At 38.4% G+C, this 23,490-nt stretch overlaps 2 protein-coding genes across 2 annotated transcripts; both read right to left on the reverse strand.

Annotated features, from left to right (window-relative positions):
- Positions 1-143: 143 nt before the first annotated feature.
- LOC310937002 (tetraspanin-3) lies at positions 144-6,735 on the reverse strand. Its single transcript, XM_083901184.1, has 7 exons — positions 6,635-6,735; positions 5,122-5,313; positions 4,923-4,997; positions 3,364-3,465; positions 2,736-2,888; positions 2,211-2,294; positions 144-1,204 (listed from the first exon to the last, which is right to left on the reverse strand). The coding sequence occupies exons 1-7, from the start codon at positions 6,695-6,697 to the stop codon at positions 1,112-1,114; spliced, it is 762 nt and encodes a 253-aa protein (XP_083757310.1). The 5' UTR covers positions 6,698-6,735; the 3' UTR covers positions 144-1,111.
- Positions 6,736-14,250: 7,515 nt separating this feature from the next.
- On the reverse strand, positions 14,251-19,376 carry sec11a (SEC11 homolog A, signal peptidase complex subunit). The gene is made up of 6 exons (XM_083901254.1): positions 19,228-19,376; positions 18,683-18,792; positions 16,350-16,499; positions 16,054-16,173; positions 14,727-14,784; positions 14,251-14,638 (listed from the first exon to the last, which is right to left on the reverse strand). Exons 1-6 carry the CDS (start codon positions 19,276-19,278, stop codon positions 14,588-14,590), a joined length of 540 nt encoding a protein of 179 aa, XP_083757380.1. The 5' UTR covers positions 19,279-19,376; the 3' UTR covers positions 14,251-14,587.
- Positions 19,377-23,490: the final 4,114 nt, after the last annotated feature.

Raw genomic sequence — 23,490 nt, forward strand, 5'->3', positions numbered from 1 at the left:
ATGTGGCAGATGAATAATCAAATCATTATCTTGATATGTATGGTTTAATTTCATATAAAACCAGTGAAACATTCACATTAAAATGTATGAGTTTATTTGTCTCCTGCCTCTTTTTTTCCCAGTCTATACATTTCTTTTTTTTCAGCACTAGTGGGTCAACAAACTCAACGGTTCAAATATATTGAAACAAAAACAAAAGGAAAATTCACCAATAAGTATAAAACAATAGTGTCATATTTCTTCATAGCAGGTTTATAACTAACAAAGTAGACAGAAGGAATGATCTGCCAGTAACTACACATACACATGTTTTTGTTTTTTTTTAACACTGATAATACTCCAACCAATAACACTGGAGACTAAAAAGGTGAGTATATTAGGCAACGTCTCACGAGTGAAACAAGAATCAGAGAACATCTCCACCACCAAAACAGAGTGTGTGCATCATTTACAAACTGAATAACTGGGAATATGAACTCATTCTATCAAACCATAGGTTTAAAAGCAATGTTTCCAAAAACAAAATGACAAAGATAAAAACACAAAGGATGTTCCTTGTATGGTACAAAGATCTCTCAATGATCTGATCTGATTAAGTTTGAGAAATATTAAATTAGAGGCCGATGATCTGCTGTGGCGAGCCCACAAAATATCCCCAGGGCTACAGTCGTAGTGCAAACTATCCAACAAAGAAATACATTCCAAAGAACACACACAAGCTCCAAATTACCTCTCATCATCCTCACTGGGAAAGTGCCCTCATTTTAGAAAATGTCACCAAAAAAAAGGGAAACGCAACATCAAAATCACAAGGGTCAATAAGCCGTACACAACTTTGGCTTTCCTGTTCCACTATTTGTAAGGAGAGAAAACAATAATAACATTTAAAGTAACAGTAACTTACAATGTATGTCAATAAATATGTAACTGGTTTTGCCTTGTAGCCCCCGACCCACCAAACCCGCGGCATCAGTGTTCGCTAATTTATCATGAATTGTGCAAGGTGTGCTTGAGCTTATATAACTACAGCTGAAATCTACTGTGGACTTGTCTGGTGACACTCTTTTTTTTTTTCTTTAATTTTCAGAGTGCTTTGCTGGCCGCGTGTCATTCATGCGTAGCTGTTGGTCGTGACCAGTAGCTCGTAGGCCGGGTCATGACTCCTTCTGCACAGCACCACGCAGGCACAGAGCATTCCCAGCATCTGCAGGCACACAGTAAAGGAAGGAAAGGGAAGGCGTTATTCAAGTCATTATGTCCTTATTCAAACATGACAGGCAAATAAAAGTCATCTTATCACAGCCACACTGAATGCTTATCTACAATAACTGATTTTTATCACTACTTTGAGAGCACAGGTATCCTGGTCCGCAGCAACCATGCTGAGCTTGTTGATTACAGTGCAACATGTTTGACACAACTGGGTCAGACCTGCCGTCAGCTCAGTTTTCTGCTGACAGAGATGAGTGCAGCTTTAATTATGTTCCTCATAAAGATATGCTAAATCAGCGGTCTCGAACGTGTGGCCCATGGGCCACGTGCGGCGCTCCAGTTGATTTCCTGTGGCAACAATTCCAGGAATTAAGCGTCTTGTGACGTCCCAATGAGCACGGAAGTCAACATCGCGTGTTTTATCTCCTGTATTTAGACTGAGGAGGACCACAAAAACATGAGTGAGTCATTTTTTTTTGTTCACACTTTGCCGACTGGTATGGCCTCCAGAGTCCCAAATATAAGGATTTAAATTATTAAAAAGTTGATTATGCATAATATGGGACCTTTAAGGCAGAGATTCATTTTGAATGATAAACACATTTTTATTTTTTCAGTTATATATTGTTCCATGTGAAATATCATCAAAAATCTTGCTATTGAAATATGTTTGATATAAAATTTGGACTTTTGGGGAAACTGACTGGCCCCTCCTGACCGGACTCAATGCTCAGTGGCCCCCAGGTTATTTCAATTTGAGAATCCTGTGCTAAATCAATTCTGTAAAAATAAATCTTGTTAAAGGAGTAAAATTAATTAACTCAGTTAATGTCAGTGTTAAATCCTCAAACTAGTGTAGGTCAATTGTTGCATTGAGGAACACTATAAATTTGTGTGGGTGGGGGATTATAGCACTATATAATATGAGAAAATCTGTGGCAACACTCAATTCTATACACTCATAGCTCAAATGTATTACTATTACTCGTCTCCCTTACCTGTATAGATGCAAAAGTCAATGCAGCCCATATGACGTACATCATGATCTCCTTTAGCTTCTTCACAACGAGAGCTTCACAGCCCTAAGACACGAAAAAATTATCTCAAAACCGTTTCATAAATGTAGAAAAAAACATTTTCATCTGTCGATCATATGTCATTCTGTGGTTTTAGTCAATTCCCCCATTTATTTATGCACATTGTTCGTACCCATATTATATTATATTATATTATAACTCTGCTAGTTGCAAAAAGAAAGCAGTTTGAATAGAAGTCTGTGGAAAAATGAGCCTACTTCTCACTAAATTAATAACATAATAATAGCATTTCAGGTTAAAATAGACAGTAAGCACATATGAGTGGACACCACTGTGACTGATTCAATATCGTTCAGGTGACACCTCTTCACTCCCGGTTGCAAAATGTCAGAAAAGTGCTGGCCAAATTGCAATTCTGGAGGATTCAAACGGGAGTTCTGATTCTTGCAGGCGACGTCATCACGACCAGTTCTAATGTGTGTGTACCTCTTGGTAGAGATCTGATGGACGAGTGAGAGTGCCAGTGCAGTTGCTGATGCTGGGCTGACAGCAGCTTACTGGGACACTGTTGTTCTTGGATTCTTTAAACCAGTGAGTGTTCCTCCAGTCAGAGTAGTTGTGAATGCCGCAGCAGTGAAGCTGTTAGGAGAACAGAAATCAATGGTGAGTGAAAGTCTAAAACATACATCTACATACAGTACCGTGCAAACAACTGAAAACAGCTGCACGAGCAGCTTTGTTGTGTTTATGTCTGTCAAATTCTGTGATCATTGGCATTTGGGCTGGAACGATGCGACTGAAAATTGGTCTTATATATTAGCAAACTGCTATACATGTATACTGCTATATTATATAGTTTAACTCATACAACGTGTATGTGTAGTATTATATACCTAGCACATGAAATAGACATGAAATAGTGGTATTAATTATACGGTACTGTCATTATAGCATTGCTAAAGCAACAAATCAAATGGTGGCCAAAGACTTTTTGCACAGTACTGAACTTCTAACTGAACAGGCATAAAATGTTAATTAAGCTATTCAAATTTGAACAATCGAGGTCAAGAAAGGAAAAAGATTAGAGAAAGCAGACCGTTCTTTTTTCACCCACCTGCTTCTGCACATAGTCAATAGCACGACTTGGAGCATCAGTGTTGGTGCCATTGTACTCATTGTAAACCTTCTGAATGGAGTGATTCACCTCATCTTCTACCTGAAACAGTTACACAGCAGCTGTTACGGTCACTGTTCAACAAATAAGCCAGGGAACTGAGATTAGTTTAGAAACTATTGAATAGCAAAAACATCTAGTGTCTTATCATCTAGTGACAAAGTTCAGTATCTAAGGAACTCGTCTTCTTCAGCGATTTTAAAAGAATCAGCATGTGGACACCAAGCTCAGGAAATGGTGTGCATGTGTGTGGTATCTGTATTTTGACCACAGCACTCGTCACATAGTAAAATGTAAAAACAAGTCATCGTTGCTGTGACAACACAAGCACACCAACAAGGTATTGTACAAATAAATACATTAAAGGGACACTGCGTAGTATTTATGGGTTTATATGACCCAAAATCCACTTTTTTATACATATTATGTGCTCCTGCATTGTCTAGTCGCTGTATAATATTTTATGTTTCATTTTCGTAGTGTTTCAAAAAGTCATGTAAAATAACATGGTCGCGGGCCGCTGTTGCATTGCCACGACGCCATGTTTCTACGGAAGCCTGTATAGACAAACCCGAGAGAACAAATCGAGCGCCAAGACGAGGCTGAGAGCGGATCTTTTTACGCGTTTAAAATGGAGGACCACACGTATTTTACAGCGGATAAAGGAACACCAGTACCTGACCTTACGCCTGCACCACAGAGAAAGACGACGAGGACGACATTTGACCGGCTGAGCATACCGTAGCGCTCAGGGAAGGGAGTGGGTGAGCAGAGGAGCAGTTCGTTGTTGTAAATGTCAGCCTCTCCTCTAGATGTCACTATAAACTACTTACTTCAACTTTAAATACTATATAATTAGTTTCTGATTTACTGAGATGAAAAATGTGGCTCTATGTAGTGACGTCCAAAGCTTCGCTGCCCGGCTGAACCACGTGATTGCTTCGGGAAGTGGTTCAGAGTTTGCCACAAGGTTTTACAGCTATATAGACCCCTCAGGCTCCATTCAAAATGTGGGTTTTTGAAGGACAGTTGCGGTCAGTTTAGAGTTTGGATAGAGTTAGGAGAGCGTTTATATCGTTTGGAGAGTTCTTGTTGGCTAAACAATTTATGCACAACAGCCTCATCTGTTCCTTGTGAACGTGTTTTTTCAAAAGCTGGAGAAGTTGTCAACAAAAAAATTAATTGCAAATCCAACAACAGTGGAAAAACTATGCCATGATTGTCTGGGTTACACAAGCACAGCCCACCTTCCCTGCACCTACTTTTTGCTTGTTAAAGCACACTCTCCCTCAATCCCAGATACAAGTCAACATATGTCTACTGAATCAGCTGAACATATTGACAGTGTTTGTCACCACTAGATGTCACTGAAATGAACCTTTGAATGAATGAACCCATTTTCAATACAATTGGCAAAGTGGTTCAATACTGCTTCATTGCTTCATTTGAACATCATTAAGCCTCTATGTCATCAGTAAGGTGTGAGTGAGTGAGTTTACCTTTGCTCTGTAAATGTAGCCCAGCACCACCACCACACACTCTGTTACGAACACCAGCAGGAGAATGGCAGCAAACTGAAAGGACAGTTCATTGTTCAGATACACATTAGTGAGCTAACTGTGAGGCAAAATGCTTACATTGCTCTTTACTTTCCAGTGCACTTAAATAAGCTGTGTTCTTCAATGTGATGTTACTTACAGTTGCCAGACCGCAGTAGCTTTCACGTATTGTTGCGCAGCAGCCAATCAAGCCAATGACGAAGAGTAGAGTCCCCACGGCTATAATTATGACAGCAGGAATCAAAGTGTACACATCTTCAAAGAAGTGGTCGTAGTCGTCGTACGTGATGAACACGTAGGCTCCGATGTAGCATAAAATTCCAGCTGCAGCCTGCACAGAGCCGAGAGTCAGTGAGAGGAGGAAAATGTGTTTGTTTTATTTATTCGATGGCTTATACATGATAATTAGGTTTCAGTGATAAACTACTAAATGTCCCATAGTGCATTTTTTTTTTCTGGTAAATTTATTTTCCTTTCTTTTTTATTATACAGTCCAGGATTTCGGTTGAGAATAATGTTGTATATTTCAAAACACCAACACTGCAAGTAGAGTTGACGTTGATACAGGTTTTTCTAAGACAAATGTTGATCTTTCGAAATCAGAATAACAGATATATATATATTTTTTTTTTATTATTTTTTTTTTTAAATAAAAAAATAAAAAACTAGTTTAGGCAGTTATCTTTTTATTTACATAATTTGATAAAATATAACAGGTTATCAATAACAAACAACACAAAAAAATGAATTAACTTAAATAAACACTACTTTATATCTGTTACAATCTGCATTTAGTGTCTGCAGTGCAATGAATGGAGGACGAGACCTGACATATCAATAAATATATAAATAAATACATAAATAAATACAGGAATAAATAAATAAATAAATAAATAAATAAATAAATAAATAAATAAATGTAAAGCATTCATTTACTTATTTATTTATTTATTGATATGTCAGGTCTCGTCCTCCATACAATGTGCTTATGTACAATAAGGAGGAAATTAGATCAAAAGTGTGTAGACATAAATAAGAAATAACAGGCAGATTAATTACATGATAATGATAATCTTCCACTGCCAAACAAAAAGAATTTCAACACATAGGATGGTGTTGCATTACATTATGTTGTGTCATTAAAGGTTTTGGTCTTTTTGTCTCCTCCTACATTCAGAATTACTTGCATTGCAAACACAGTATGGATTGGTTAGCCTCAAGTGAAGACAGTTAAATATCACATGTGCAGAGAGAAGTGGAACACTGGTTATCTATACATCCTCAGAGATGAGGAGTCATGTGTAGCTAAAGGTCAGATTATATACTACACATATAATGTGTAATTTAATCCGTAACGCTGCAGGGTCACTCAGCTACCGCAGCTGCCGCATACCATCACAGCAACAACTTGTGGGCGGTAGCCACCGACACACACTGCAGCTAGCTCGAGCGACACACTATTTGTGACTGTGTGTGTCCGTTAAATTAGCTCAGTCTGTGGGGAGTAACGTGACATAAGTGTCCACGAAACACACAACATGTGTCCGCCGTCAGACCCGCAGAGCGTCTCTTGCGCAGTTAGCTTAGCGTGCTAATGTTCTCCATCCCTCGACGCTGCACTTTGTTCAAAGCCCAGATTGTCTCTTTCTTACCCAGAAGATGAGGTTGAGAAAAACCAGGACGGTTTTCGACGACGTGATTCCGCACTGACCCATGATTGTAGCCTCCGTCTTAACAACGACCACTGTTTCAGTGTGAATAAGCAGACATATAGAGATAGATAGATATAAATATATATATATATATAAATGTTAGGATGCACCTGCACCTTTGCTGCTATAATAATAAAATGGCTTCAGAGGTCCTGCCCACTCTGCAGATTCCATCAGCCTCCACCAATCACATGACGCAATGAAAAGACACAGGTCACGTGCTCCGATGACGTCATCATTGAAAACAAAGCATCTAATGATGGATAAAGGATACAAAAGACTATTGTTATGCAAATTGAGGGAGAAAATGTATCAAGTGTTGGGGGGGAAAAAACTGACTTTTGAGATGAAAAAAAATAAAATTAATTTAAAGACAGAAATCTCAGAGAATTCTGACTTTTTTTCTATGAATTTTCAAAACAAAACAAAAAATCATGTGACCATAATCACAGAGGGCCTTAATCCTCTTCCATATAAAGTGGATTTAAGTCAGAATTCAGACTTTTTTTTGTTTCCAAATGAAATTTCACATGTGCCCATAATCCTCTTTACTTCTACAATTTTTAGCAGATTTGTTTTCACATTGTGTACACACAATTAAAGAGTGCACCTTCAACTATGATTGTGAACTTTGAGCATGAAAAACATGGCGTTGTTCTTTTAAGGTTTACTGGGCAAATGTAAAGAAAATATCCAAACAATGATGTTCGTTGACTCCAAAAATTGTATAAAGACACCACTATAAGCTATATACAAGGATCTTATCAAAGTATAAGGATGTATTGTTGTGATGCTTGGTGGGGGTGTTTCACCCCCTATTTATTGATTTCTTTATGTATCAATATGTTATTTATTGATTTATTTTCTAATTTTTTTATTACCTCCAAAAACCCTGAGCAGATTAATTCTTCAGCCATAGTCACTACAGTGTCCTCAATGAACATCTCTATTCCACTAGATGGAGCACTTGGCTGATGTATATATACATACATATATATATATATATATATATGTATATATATATATATGGATAATCCATTAAACAGTGTCATTTACACAGATGGTGTATTTTGTTCACCTGCATATGATTCTGTGTTCTGATGAGTTTCATGTAAAGCAGGTCATTTTAATTTTACCAACCTATTATTTAGTAAATATGGTCATTTGAATGGCTCCAGTGTAAGACAACTGGAAAAATGAGAATACCTGATCATCCCATCGTGTAGTAGTGGGTTTTATGTCAGAAGGTGCAGTGTATGATTGCTGGTTTGACACTGCCATACAATTTGTAATAGAATATGATACACCCAGTGAATGCAGTTGGTAAGACCCTTTCTACAACTCTACACAACTGATGAAGTTCTGTGTGGACTATATAAATAAATCACATGTTCATTCTCTGGCCTTGGTGAATAACCATACACTGCAAATACAAATCTCGTAAAACAAACATTTTAAAATTAAAATAAAAGATATTTGATGTACCACTTCAGCCTTTCAGACACATGCATCTCTTATGAGGGAAAGACAGATTACTCAATTGAAAGTTTGTACCTTTGGGGCGCTCAGTGATGACTTGGGTCCCAGTTTTATTAAAGTGTATCACATTTATCTCTGTCAGCTGTTCATGTTCAAACTAAACAAAAGTGTAACGCACACACACACACACACACACAAGCGGAAGCAGAACACTGTGTGAATTATGCATCACGCTCGCTTCATGGCTGTAAATTGAGTCATTAAAACAAGACAATGTAAAACTAATAAACAGGCAAATAAACAGGGACAGGAAGACAAATAGCAAAGGTTACTATTAGCCTCTGATTTAAGTTTGTGTGTCCTTCTCACCAAATGATGTCTATGTCTGTGTTTAAGTTTGTATATAAGCGACTAATGATATTAAACAAGATCAAGAATATGAAAAGTGATGGTTAATACTTCCTTGGAGCAGGTAAGAAGAAAAAAAGTTTCATTTATTTTCACAAATGTGAACATTCTATTGGGGTTCAGGAAAAATACAGCCTTCTGATGACAGTTTACTGTTGGGACATTGTCATACATGGGTCATTTATGAATATAGACTTGCTTGTGTTTTGAGGATATCACCAGGATTATGTCCTGCAGTCTATTCTCATTAAAATCCCCTCACAAAACACGTTTCTTACAATAAACATTTTAAGACACACTTGATACATATTAAATTATGATTACCCTGGTCGCCAAATATTCACTCTCACATTCACACCTATGGCCAATCAATAGCGTCCAGTTAACCTATTGTGTACCTGGAGAGAACCCTATCCACACACAGGAACACACTGACCCCACACAGAAAGGCCCTTGGTCGAAATCAGGCTCAGTACAACGACCTTCTTGCTTTGAGGCAACAATGTTAGCCACTGCACCGCTGTGTGCTATCTTTGTTTATGTTAATAGTTCAACATGAAAGTGTTGATGAGCCCAAGACGTAAGAAGCAGGAGTTTAAGACAAGTATTTTTGGATCATGTGGTAAAGCCTTCAAATACAAAAGAAAAGAAAGCTCACATATCACACATATTAATCACATCTTTCATTTCTGATCAGTGCTTGTATCTGCTTTTAATTAGCTCCAGGATTTCAACACCTTGAATATAACTGATAAAATCTTTTCTTTTTTCTTTAATAATGCACCATTGCTATTGTGGTTGGACTACACACACACACACACACTGTCTTATAACTTAATGTCTTCATGCCTTTTCGTTATTTAAATCACAGCAGAGAGTTAAGTGTTCCCTTCCAATGACACCCATAGTAAATATGAATTTATGGGTTTAGTGAGTGGAAGATACAATTCAAAATTCTGATATTTACTCACAAGCAACACCTCAATTGCAACAAATATCCCTCTATTCATCATATTTAAAATGTAGTAGACATAGTTTCATCGTCATTATATTAAGGTGGTTAGAAAACAAACTTTGGGTAGCTTGTCCTATTTGTTACTCATCTAAAACAATAAATATTCAAAGATTAAAACTACTGCAACGGTGGCAGACAGCAGCGAGTTGTAACAGAGCGTGTGTTCTATTGTGTGCGTGTTCAGCCCCACACTCTCCTGTCTGTCCCACTGATACAGATGTATGAAGGGTGGATTAATAGATGATGACGAACGATTTCAATGACATCAGATCTGTGCAGGAAAAATTCCTCAAATTAAAATTGTATGCTGTTTTTTTCGCCTGTGAATTTAAAGACACGGAGCTGCTCCTCATTTGTGTCACTAATATGAGCAAAAGGACAGAGATGTTTAATGGGATCACTCATTCCCTGAGGAGGGAGAACGCGTACACGTCCATAACGGGAGTTCAAATCATGTGGAGACACTGCCTTGACGATTTGCAATTTTTAAGCGATTCATACACACACATTCACAAATTGATAATTATTATAGCATACAACAGATTAACACACAGTTGTTCATTTAGTTATGTCAGATGAATAAATAAAGACTGTTTGGTCTGGTTTGAAGGACCATGTTATGTCTGAATAGGTTTTCAATTTCTCATCAAAGGTTAGAATGCATGTTTGAATGCTTTCCCTGTGTCCCATTGAGAAGGCTTATTTATGAAATTGTGCCCAATTTCGTAGCCCGGTGACCTACTTATGCACAACATTGTGCACTTTTAGGTGTCACGTTCTTGATGGTTGAATAACACAGAAATCATTCATGATTAGATTTTGGTTTTCCTTTGTTTCAAATCACTTGAGAGCATCAATGAAATTGTCTTTTTTTCTTTCTTTTGCTGGCCTATAAACCAGGTATTACAGCATTCTATAGTAAGATGGTATATCAGCAATAGGCAGAATTTTATGATTCATTTATAAAAGTAAATACTAGGAACACCTTTCAGTACAAAGCCCGCTCTAAAACAGTTTAAAACAAGTTTAATTATTAGCTGCACTTCGTAACCTGGATACATACACACACTTGATACATTATATTTTAGGTAAGTACTTATAGACCTCACACCTTATTGTGGAAGATTTATTGAAATAACTTCCTGTTAATCTTTTAAGGTACTACTTAACCATTTGGTCGACCACACTATACTCACTATAGTCACTATATCTCATTGAAAAATGCATCAAGCTGAACTCACTAACACTTAATGTCACTTGTTCTGAATGTTGTACTTTATGAATTATACAAACCAGGTTTATTATGAACAGACTTCTCAACCGTTTGATAGAGGCCTGTATCTGAAATACTGTAGGGTCTCATTTTAAAAAATAAAATAAAATTAAAAAATATATATATATATATAGTGACCCAGCTCACTTTACCACTATTGGTCGAGAGAACGGATCATCCCTTTATCCAAAGGACAGGAAAAGTACAAAAGACGATATTGATTTCATATCATTGTGTTCAGGAGTGTGTGATTTATATACGCGGCCTACCCACGGTAAGTGTTATTTTGGATATGTTTTAACAGCCAAACAATAAAGGTGAATTATCTTTTGACTGTAAGTGTTGGGCCTATAAATAATGGCTGTAAAGTTAATGTGCTCAATCCATCCCTGTGGAGGAAAACAGAGTGTTCCATAGACTAGCTACTATAAACCCTTAAATATATAGCTGCAATAACAGAGGGTGCCTTTACACGGTGGAGGCAATATCTTTACAATGTCACGATAAAATTCTAATTTTAATGCCCGAGACACTGATGTTATTTTTTTTGACTCCATTGGTCCTGCACAGTGTCAAATGCATCAACTGTTTGTAAGAATAAAGTGAAATATCACAAATCAAAGTCACAATAGTGCAAATAAATACTTTTATTCAATATAAATGTTCGTTGTTGTTTTTTTAAATGACAAGACAATTTAAAATATCATCCTTAAAATGAACTGAAAACAACATTTACTCGTATCGCAAATGTCACAGAAGCTGCAGAACGAGCCAGTGGCTGTGACAAGAAATTACAATCATGATGAGCAGAAGACAGAAGGTGTGTGTGTGTGTGTGTGTGTCAGATTTATTTTCACCAATGAGGTCCAATGTCCATGCGTCAAAGAGTGTCGCCTTACTCTGCATCACTTTCTGCTTTGGAGGTAGCTTTCTAAAATCTTCATCAACAAGTCCGCCTCCTGGAACAGAGTTAAAACAGAGATATTTAACAGAAATGATGGCTCTTTGGGTTCAAATAAGTAATTATTGATCAGTGGGCTGTCACAGAGACACTAAACATATACAGGTACCAAGGGATCACTGTTATTAAATATGTTTTCATGTACTTATTCTGAAGGATTTGGGTGTGGTGGAGCAGATTGTACTGAAGACACCTTTCAATTTTGTTCATTTTTCTCTAAGGTGATATAGTAGCTTGCTTTAATACAAATTTAAAAAACAAAAACACAAGTAATCACTTTTGTACTTTTTTTTCATTGTGTGGCACTCACTTGAATATTGGAGCGGCTCTCTTGTGTATCCACCTGCAGAAACTGGTGGAAAAGCTCCCCCACAGCGTTCTGCTCCCCCGGGATTCTGACTTCCAGCGCATCGACTCCCTGTCCCTCCGCTGAAGGCTTCAAAGGCGCATCCATCACGCTCTTCTTTCCCATGAAGTGCCCTGCAAAGCCAGAGAAAACGCCCATTAACAATGGCCTTAACAATGTCGTTTTAAAAATGTGTTGGATAAAAAAAACTAAAAAAAATCATAATTTTGGGGACGCAAATATTAAAGTGGTAAATTGCTTCTTACCTGTGGCCCAAAGGTTGCCTCTTGGGTTCAGTTTAATTTTCGCAACTTTATTTCTAAGCTCAGTCAAGTCGAAACTGACAGCAGCGGTGAACGACACGAACGAAAACAAGAGCAGATACGTAAATAAGCCACACTGGCAAACGTTATTCAGCGTAAACATCATCTCAGCGCGTAGTGGCGAACTACTCCTGGAAGGAAGGAAGGAAATCTCCAAGTCTGCAGTTGTTGGCTGTGTGTGCATTGTTGCCCAGGCTTTATAGGCTCTCCTAACAGGGCAGGGCTTACGCTGGCCGTCACTTCATTCAGCCTGAATTGCTGCAAAAAGTGAAGCGTAATCAGTCGATTCACTGTCGTGAAAGCGCGTCTGTGGCTGCGCGTCTTTACGCACGGCACGATTCAGGAAAGATCATGTCAGTCTTCTCGGCAGCCGCGAAAATGCATCAGCAAGTGGTTTTTTTTCAGGAGGTTGATGGATTCAGGGGTGGTTTTATTTTCTATCACCATTATCATCATTATCATTATTGTATTGTAGGTGGGGGTGGTTGATAGCTGTGATGAGGTGAGCGCCCCTCACACCGAGTCACGTGACATTTGGCCAGTTGCAGCATGCTGCTGTGATCACCATCAGTCCACAGAGGCCAAGAACCTGCTGATTTTCACTGCTAATAAGACAGACGACCTCTGTGTCACTTCAGGGTGCTAAAGTTGCAAGTTAGGGGAAGCTTGTAGCTTGCTCTTTTCATAACCTTTGGCATATTCAAATGTCATGGCTGGATGTCAGTCGAATTAGAAAAGAAGTACAGGCATCACCGCAGCCTGACAATGGTTGGCATGAATCTGCACTTTTACAAAAAGAAAGATAGATTGCGTTGTGAAAAATCATTTCAGGCTATGGAGAAGAGCCTGGGATTTCCTCCATGGCCATATTACCCTGGTCGAAGGTCTAAGGACAGAGGATGTTAACAACCCCGTGAGGGAAACTATGTTTTGTAAACTGTGGGCTATACAAATAAAGATCGATTGATTGATTGACATATATATCAAAGTGGAATTTTGCAATGTCAAACCAATGTGGATTTTGAAGACCAAATGTGGCTCTTGGCAGACTGCTTTAGTGAGATACTGTTCTCAGTAAATCAACTATTTTATTAATAAAAAAATAAAAAAAGGCCCACATAACATGTCAACGCAGGTAAGGTCTTTAAGGTCTAGCAGAAACTGTCACCAAACACAATGGTTGATGGTCAGTGAATGAGAACCTCAGTAGTTTCAAGTGGATCTACTGTACGTTATCCTTCTTTCATGATTACATGCTGGTGTTTCTGATGGCTTCATTTGAATTTACCATGATTGCAAGAAGACTCAAGTGTATGCGCTCAGATCATGTAAACAAAGGGCAATGGCAAGGTTAATACTTACAGCATGTCTGCACTCATGAAAAGTAAGGCCACTTTTCAGAAAAAGAGCTTGATTGTGAGAGTCGCGACCTCCTTATGACACAATTATCTTTACACTTCCAGAAAAAGGTGCTGCAAAGTGACCCGCGTCTGACTCATACACTGGTTACGTCCGCTGGTCTGGTCATAACAAAACACATTATAATGCACCAAAGGTCTTGAAGGTCATGAAATTGCTTATTTGAACGAAAAATGTCTGGACGCATTGTTGCAAATTATAATCTCCATCAAATACCTTGTAGAGACCACTGTTGCAACATGCTGCACATGACCACATCTATGGAATTGGGAACAAGTGAAGAAAGACATAGTGGATGGCAACCAGATTTCAAATTTAATACCACTGAAATCAGTTCTCATAAAATACTTCACATATCTTATTTAACAATGATTCAACGGGAAATAAACAAGACTTAATTTATCTTTAAGAATGTCCTTTCACATTCTGTGAATTACAAATAAAGACTGACTTTGAACCAAATTGAAACTAGTTTTCACAAAAATATTTTTAAAGCTTGGATTTTTCAAATGTAAACATCCTATCCACATTTCTACAAAATGTCTAAACAAAATGGTACAAAAAAGCCTGTTGGGTTTGACAAAGTCTAACTAATTTCTGTTTGTTGAAAGGCATGACTGAGGTTCCTGGACGTAGTTTATCCTTCGTGAGTTCTGAAGTCTGGGCGCCTCACTCCCGATGGACTAACACAAAGAGACCCAGCATGAAGAGGACGGCGTACTGCAAAACAAAAATGACAATCACATTAGAAAATGTTAACACGAAGGGGTTAAGCAAATTTCAGTCGGGACAAGGTCAACAAACTTACTTTGAACTTGGGATAATCGTTCATGAGAATGGTGACAATTCCAATGTATGGCACAAACCTGGAGGTGACACAGATATTGACTTCGTAAATTATCAGATGAAAGAAAGACACACATCAAGTGTCTGCTCAGTTCTGCAGTGGTTTGTGCAGACCCAACAAGGACGATCACGAGCACACCTCCTGTGCAAGACTGTACATGCTCCCTAAGTTGGCTCCCAGTTGGTGGTGCACTTTTGTTTTGGTAAAAAGAGACAACGAAGAAGGCGGTAACCATGGAAACTTGCTTGTGGTTATGTAGGGAGGAAATATAAACGAGGGCAAATCCTGGTGAATAAGCGATGCTACTGAAATGGAGCATCCATGCCCAAAACTCTAGAATGACAGAGCTCTTGTTTTAGTATGAACAGAAGCACAGGCATGCATGTGTATGCAAAAATTCAAAGCACATATATGACAACCTTAAATCCCTTTGACACAATTTATGAAGGAGTGACACACATACAATTAAATCAACAGAAAACATGAATTTACATTGCTTAAATTAACTAGTTAAATATGAACTTTAAAAAACGCCCAAATACAATCCTTAAATCTAGTAACAGTGAAGACGTGTAATTGCTGCCTGTTCCATAAAACTCCAAACAAAAGTATGACTAGGACAATCAAATAAAACCATTTCATTAAAATATACTTCTATTCTATCAATCCCTTCATTTCAGACTCCTTTACAGCAATTTCTACTTACAGTCCCAGCACACCTCCACTCTGCATCTCTTGGTATGGTTTTCCATTACTATAGTACCTCATCAATGTGGGTGGGGGCATCATGGTACGGCAGTTATTTTCGATGTACTGAATCATTAGAACCAGTTCATGAAAAAGATTTGTTCACAGAATAGTTCAGTACTTCCTGTATGACCAGAGCACACTCCGTCTGACACTGAACTGAAACACAGGGGTTTTTGATGCAGGTTTTTGATGTGGGTTGTGATACGGCGCTCTCCGCCCATGATCACATTTTTTGGCAGAGCGGTCGCTAAATACACCAGATTCCTCTGTTAAATATTGAGAGGTTAGATATTTCCTTACTAAATGTTGGCGATTAACGCATGTTTTCAGAACCTTTTAACTAAACGACAGTTCTGCATTGGCGTCACACATAGTATCAGCTCGGCACATAGTACAAGGTACTATCACTAATCGAAAAAGAAAAAAACATGAGTCGCGCCGTGCTGGGACTGTGACTACTCTCGAGAAAAAGAAGCTTCCATTAAAGCCGTTTTAAAAACATCTGTACCATTTTGAATTTTCTGACCAAAGTACTTACCCCCTAGCTCTTCCAACCACGTCTTTTTTCTCCAGCCAGTGTTGGCCCTGCTTGTACAGCCCTCTGTCATCCACTGCATTGTTGTCCCCTTTGGTCAAGAACTTAATGTCTCCATTTTCCCTGTGAACAAAGAATCACCATGACTAAATACCACTGTGAACATTGTGTCCCCTTCATATAGATGTCCCACAGTCTTCTCTGAGCATTTTCATGCAGTTAAATGCACAGGTATTGATAATGAATAACTGATAATGAAACCACTATTTCATTACAGACAAGAGCAAGTGCAGTCATACTTTTCATGGATCTTCAGTACTCGATGTACTATTGGGATCTCTCTGCCTTCTATTCTGAAGACAACAATCTCTCCGACTCTGATGGGATCTTCTACTCGGTTGGTCAGGAACAGCAGGTCTCCTCTGTGGAAAGCTGGCTCCATACTCCCACTGAAATTAAGGATAAATACACATTAGTAAAACATTTTTGTAACATTTGGATCGTTCAAATATTTGACATGTCCACCTTTGCTTGCTAACCTAAGTATTTGCCAACAGAAATGATCTGTACCTGGTAAAAGACATGGTAAAAAAAGGTTTACACTAACAGAAATGCAATGTCATAAGATTTTTTAATTCTTTGACATAATTTGCACCCATTCAATGTGTTTTTGCAAATACATCGTGGGGACATCCAAATATACATTCATCATGTGCAGGGAATTGCGCTGGTGGTCTGGCAATACATGATGCTTTGGGTGTGTCTCTTTATACGACAGGGTAGAGAAGGCTGGACTTGACAGCAGCACTTTACTAGCACTGCATGCCAATGCATCACAATAAACATAGAACAAGTCTTAGGTGAATGGCCAGACCAAGACTGGTTCAAAACACCCCCATGATGAGTCATTGCAAGAACCAGTGACCCTGGAACTTCTGGAGAGGGACTGGACTCTCTTCTTTGCTGTAGTTTGGTGATGTGAAGCTTTTTAAAGTTTGAAGTGAAAAGGCGGCATTCTAATGCTCGCTAAGAAGAAAATGATTGTTTCTTCTTCTTGAGATTGTTGAGAAAAACTGTAGTGAAACTGTCTCAAATTGGCACATTTAACTAAATTGGGATATTTAACAAAATAAGAGTTTGATAATAGTTTGAGAGAAATACAGAGTCTCTCAGGTTGGTGTGGGGGGATACCAGTGTTACTATACTCCCACAGAGCAGCTCAGGAGCTTCATGATTTCTGATAACTTCCAAGGCCAAATTAAAACAGGCTCCTATGTTTTTTAAGTCTGTGCAACCAGCTGATGGGAATAGTGAACAACTCTTCATGAGACAGAGACAGCAGAAGTGTGTATATTTGAGAACTGGCATACTGAAATGCTTCACTAAAACCAAAAGTTTTAATGTCTTCATAATGAATGTGTGTACCAAGTTTGTATCATGTACAGACAGATGAGTACAATTCATAACCAAGCCAAGATGAAAAAAGCATGGTATCAGTCTCAGATAAAATGAGACAATGAAAGGCCTCATCTTGTAGTGAGGATTTGATTTTAGATTGCAGGTGCACGGAAAAAGCGTGTTGATGTGCTGATTTTTTTGTGGATCCCTGGAAATCTAATGGGTCCACAATACAATTATTTCTCGATAAATTGTATAGTTAATCCCCAGTTTGATGCTGGTAGCCCATGTTAAATTTGTGTTCATTCGTTAATTCATTACGCCTGGGTTCACCAAAAGATATGCCGCTTTCTCGTATTACCATTTCACAAATGCTGCAGGCATTGTGCATGTAAAGGCGGGACAGACGAATCAGCAGTGTCTGCGTGTGCGAGAGCGAGCAGGGACATGAATAAAAGGACATTTACTTTATTTTTAAATTGTGTTGAAAAAAATAAGACAGAATCCTGTGCATAAAATTCACCTCTGTTACACAGACACACAAATCAAAGAAAAAAACAGTGACGGAACAAACAAGAACTTAGACCATAAAGTTCTAGAAAGTTTTTTTTTTTTTTTTAATCTCATTCACACAATATGCGGAGAAACATAATAACCTTATGATACATTAAGACACACTAACAGATGTTGTTGTTGTAAAGGCGAGTTAGCACGTGTTTTGAGCGGCCCCTACTGCAACGTGTACATAGTTGTACTTGTATGAATGTGTGCAAGTGTGCGCTTATCAGAGCGCACAAGGACAGGGACAGCAGATCAAAAATAGGAATCATAATAAAATGTCAGCGCCGACACTTCACCCCCATTATCAACATGTTCAATAGCATGCAATGCTAAATCTGTATTTATGTAAGTAAGAGGGATATTTCAATATCAACATAACAAAGGTTCAATATACTGTACATCAATAAATGTACATGGTGGATAGATTTATAAACTAGTTTATAAACTGTGCAACACCCATAAAGACACAGCGCAAATTAGTGCCTTTTTAAACACAAGTTAACTGGTTTCTTCAGCCACATATTAACATCACAATGATGATATTTCAATACATTGACCAGCCGTAATGGAAATGCTACACAGTGTACTTGTGAGTGTTTAATCATGATACGTGGTAATACTATGTATTGTCCCATCCCCAGATTGAAAAGCCCAGTACATGACGCTAACTTACCTAAGAACAACAACAATAGGACTCTCGCTGCCAGTCACAACCATCAGTCCCTTCCAGATCATCAGCGCAGAGGAAACGATCATACCAAAGTTGAGCACCTGGTAATACAGCTGCAGGACAAAGGCACAACATAGCATTTCTGTCAGAAACAAGCCTTCAACATCGTAAATCGCAGTATACGACTACCATTAAGATCGGGCACACAATCGGTAATAGAATAACACACATAGATTTGAGATAAGAGGTGATGAACACATCTGGCCTCAGCTCACAATACCACGACAATAGTGTAGAAAATGAAGAAGGTAGCTAGCTACACCGAGGTTAGAATTATTATTTGACCAGTGATTTGCACTGGTTTTATCTTGTACTATAAAAGAAACACTCAGGTTAGACGTGTTTATTTTGTAGGTGGCTAACATGTGTCAGACAGACTGAGGCTGCACCGATTAAAAAAACGCTCGGCGGCTAATTACCGTTAGCTTTGAGCTTAAAAGACAACACAGTCGTTTTGTACGAGAGTGAACAAACTGCCGTGCACCTACCTGCCGCTTATTCATGCGACGAACATCGTCGAGAAAGTCTAAAGACAACATTGTTGAAATACTACAGCGTAGAAAAGGCGTCCAAAATCACATGAAAACGCTCGAGGGTCGAGCATATGGATGGAAACACGACCAGGCACCGAAAGTTGCATCCGAATCTTCCGGGTGCGCTCAACCGGAAGTCCCGCCCCACACCGAGAACAGAGACCGCTGAGGTGTCAGCTCCGGATACGAGAGAGAGAGAGAGAGGGAGACGTGTCCCCAATCCTCGGCAGAAATGGGAGCTTCTAACGGACACATCAACCCACAAAAGTGCTCGATATTGTCCAGTATATATCTCCAAATCCCTCTTCTCTTCGTCTTCTGTTAATTTTACGGCGGTTGGCATCCACGTGCCAATGCCTCTCTTTATCATAGCCTTCAAAGATATCAAAGTGTCCACTTTATCTAATGAACTGCAACGATATTTAATCAAAGGCTAAAGGCTAACAGCTAACTACACTGTAACAAAGTAATCATGTGCTAATCATTTAAGCTAACCCTAAGCTAAATGAACTCAATACTGGCTCCTACACACTTCCTTGGGGAAATTAGATGTTGTGAGGGACACGATAAACCAGTTTATTAGTTGTAATGAAAGCTGTGAGAGTCAACAGAGAGTTTTTCTCTAATTTGTATATGGAAAGCAATGTTTATCATTTGAATGCAGCTAATGCATTGGTTCTCAAAGTGCGGCCCATGAGCCAATGGCGGCCCGCAATGAGTTACAGCTGATAGATTTAATCCAGGAGCTACTAAAATGTTTATTGGACATTACTGGATTTACAATATGTGTAAAATGTAGAACTGCAATCTGGTCATTACAATTATTACTATTCATTAAAATAAATAAATTATTATTAACAAGATTTCTTCCTGTTTTTTTTTTCCTTTGGCAGTCCTCAGTCCAATACTGGGTTCCTAAATTGGCACTCGGGTATCAACACTTTGAGAACCCCTGAGCTAATGTGTCATAAATTATTAAAGGAGAAATTATTTCCATCCGTACTTTAGAAAACAGTCAATAGTTTTAATGTGAATGTTTACACCACTTGAATGACATTAATATTCATTAATATTGTTATCAAAATGAAATGAGGGCTGCTCTCGTAGCAGCAAATTCACAAAGAATTATCCAGCTCACCTTTGCATAAATATTATATTATTCTATATTATATTTTGCATGTTTATAACGTACATGTGTACTAGGCTTGGTGTAAAAAGGTTACGTTATACGATAGAAATGTATCTTGGATGTATATGTCAAGTGGAATTAAACTCTTTCTTGCCTTGGTGATTGATGAATTAAAATGGTACTATACACACTAAGAAATCACTAAGTACGAGACTGTACCTAAAAAGGTACAAATGCTTTGTCGCTCCAGTTGTATGCTATCAGGGTACAAGCACTGTACCTTTAAAATGTGTACCTGCTTGTTTGTACCTTTAAATAAACATTTCTGCACCCCCTAGTGACAAAAATGTACCTGTACACGCTGAGAAAGGTACAGTGCCTGTACCCTGATAGGGTACAACTGGAGTGACAGCAAAAGGTACAGTCTTTGATTTCTTAGTGTGTACTGCCTACAGCTAACGACTTTCAGTGGCGTTGGTATCAAGTGTACGTTTGCAACTGCAAAGTGCATTAAGTGATAATATAATTGGTGAAGCCATTTTTAGTTCAGCCATGACATATATTAGTTTGTTTATATGACTCGTACAGAATATGCTGAGACTGTATTTATACTTAGTTTTGCACACACACACACACACACAAACATACCATGGTCTGTGTAAAACCTGTGGTGTTTTAGAAGTTCTTTCAACATTTACTGTATGTCCTGATATCATACCGTTTTGCATTTCTTCACTTAAAAACATTTTTTATTTGTTCTATTGGGTCACACAGTGGTGGGCAGCATTGTTGCCTTACAGCAGTGAGGTCACTGGTTCAGGTTTATGGTCTATGTGGATTTTGCATGTTCTCCCCATGTGCAAGTGGGTTCTTTCTGGGTTCTCAGGCCTCCTCCCACAGTCCAAAAACCATACAGATTTGGGATTAGGTTTACAGGACACAAAATTAACTGGTGGTTTCATCTCTGTATGTTGGCCCAGTGATGGACCTGGCAAAAAAAAAAAATTCTCCCATGTGAGGAAATAATATGAGATGTGGATCTGAACGCCATTATTTCATAGTCATCAAAAGCTATCGAGATGAACTCAGCGCTGACAGTCAACCTGGCGATGGCACTGAGACCAGCGGCAGCTTGCGACTTCTGGTGGAACGAAGATAAAACTTTTCCAAATGCCAATGAGTCTGTGACATTTAGGGCCGTGTGATGCTTTTCATATAATCCTCCCTAAATAGTCACAACTACCTTGGCTACTGCCAATGGTAATTGAGGTCATTCAGGCACAACAATGTGAGGTCAGAATCACAGGCAGCTTTGTGAGATAGCAGAGTTGTCAGTCGCTGTTACAGTTATCGCCCTTTTCCCCTTACGATGTAATGAGATATCAACTGTGCTATATTTATATTGTAGAAACAAATGCAGAGTTGGATTTTATAAACCCATCTTCTCTCATCTGTTGTAATTTCTACTGTTTTCTGTCAAAACGACCAAAGGAGCCTGTGAGGTAGCAAGCTGCAAATGGGGTTAAAGTGATAGAGCTTTGCATCACCACAACATTATGTCTTATTAAATGACTTGACATTGGAGTAAATATATTGTACATTTCTGCACTTATCATGGGTATTAATACTGAGATTACTCTGAATGATCATGTGCTCTTTATAGCAGACTAGTGCAGTGCTCATAGAAACTATGTATTCCTTTAGTGGGAGCTGAAGAAGATGTTTCAGTTATAGTAATGCATGATAAGGACAGTAAAGACTAACTTAATACATAATCACTGGCGTGGCTTACAGTCACAATACGCTAATGCTAATCAAAAATGAAAACATCTGCAATTTGCCTAATGAGGTTGCACAGTGTTTGTATTATCATAGCCCCGTTAGTTTACCTTTGGTAACAGGTTCGCCAAGTTAGCCGCAATGTAGGAGCCTGCTAATGCAAAATAAATATGTGCTCCCACCTTCCCGCTCCAGACAGCACAGCTGCTGCTGATGAGCCTGGTGTAGCTTGATAAATCGGTGAAAATTAAAATTCCTCCAAAAAATTTGAAAATCAAGGGTGCACACCATCGGGCCATGCTCAACACATATTCAAAGTCTTAGGGCGATCTGACTTACGGTCAGCGTGCTATGCCTGTCACAGACAGACAGACAGTAACTTGCTTTATTGATAGATATACTCAGCGCAGCATGAAGAGTTGTGCAAGTGCATCTTTTCTCTGTAATTTTCTCACTTCACTCATCAAACAGTTGGATTATGGCATGTATGTGTCTGATGTTATTACTTTCAGACAAATTGAACAAGACTAACTTCAAATGGACTAATTACAACGTGAATAAAAAGGGGCCGCAATCAATTTTACAACACTACATCAATTTTTATCTAGTCAATATTCCCAAAACTCATGATCTAATACTCCCAATTATCAGAATTATTTGTTTGTCAATTCAAGATATCATGATCAAATCATAACCTGAATCATTTCATTATTCTTTCATCTGTGGTACAGGGTAGGTGGGAATGTCTTGTCCCAGTCTGTTCCATGTTGTTATCACACCTGAGTCCCACTTGTTACCTGTGCAAGTTACATGGACATGATGGATGGTGCGTGCTGACTTCTTTGCTGCCTTTAAACAAAGAAAAGGTAGATGGGACTCATTACTAATTCCCACTGCAGTTAACGGTGTGAGCAGCTGGAAGAAGGTAAAGAGGAAAGAGAAAAAATACCTCTTTATCTCCGATTAATTTAAGGGATTTCTGTCTGCCCTTCTATCCATTCCATAAAACAGGGCTTCTTCTAATCACCTCTCGCGAGCTGTACACAGAGAGGTGAAATGCTGCCCTCCACAGTTCAAACTTCTTAATCACAATTCAAAGGTCCTTCATGGTGTTGAATAATATCAATACAATTGAAGAGTTGGGCGTCATGGTTGACTAGTTGATGAACAAATAAGATATTAAGATTAGTTATTCCAAATCATGAATCTTGTAAGTTAACAAATAGAGTACCCTTTTTCCTATTTCCTAGTGTCTACTATTCTATTTTGTTATATTGCTTTTTTTAAGCGTGTTTTAAGCTTCCATGCTA

The sequence above is a fragment of the Microchirus variegatus genome (assembly GCF_963457635.1).
Source record: "Microchirus variegatus genome assembly, chromosome: 14".
NCBI classification, from domain to species: domain Eukaryota; kingdom Metazoa; phylum Chordata; class Actinopteri; order Pleuronectiformes; family Soleidae; genus Microchirus; species Microchirus variegatus.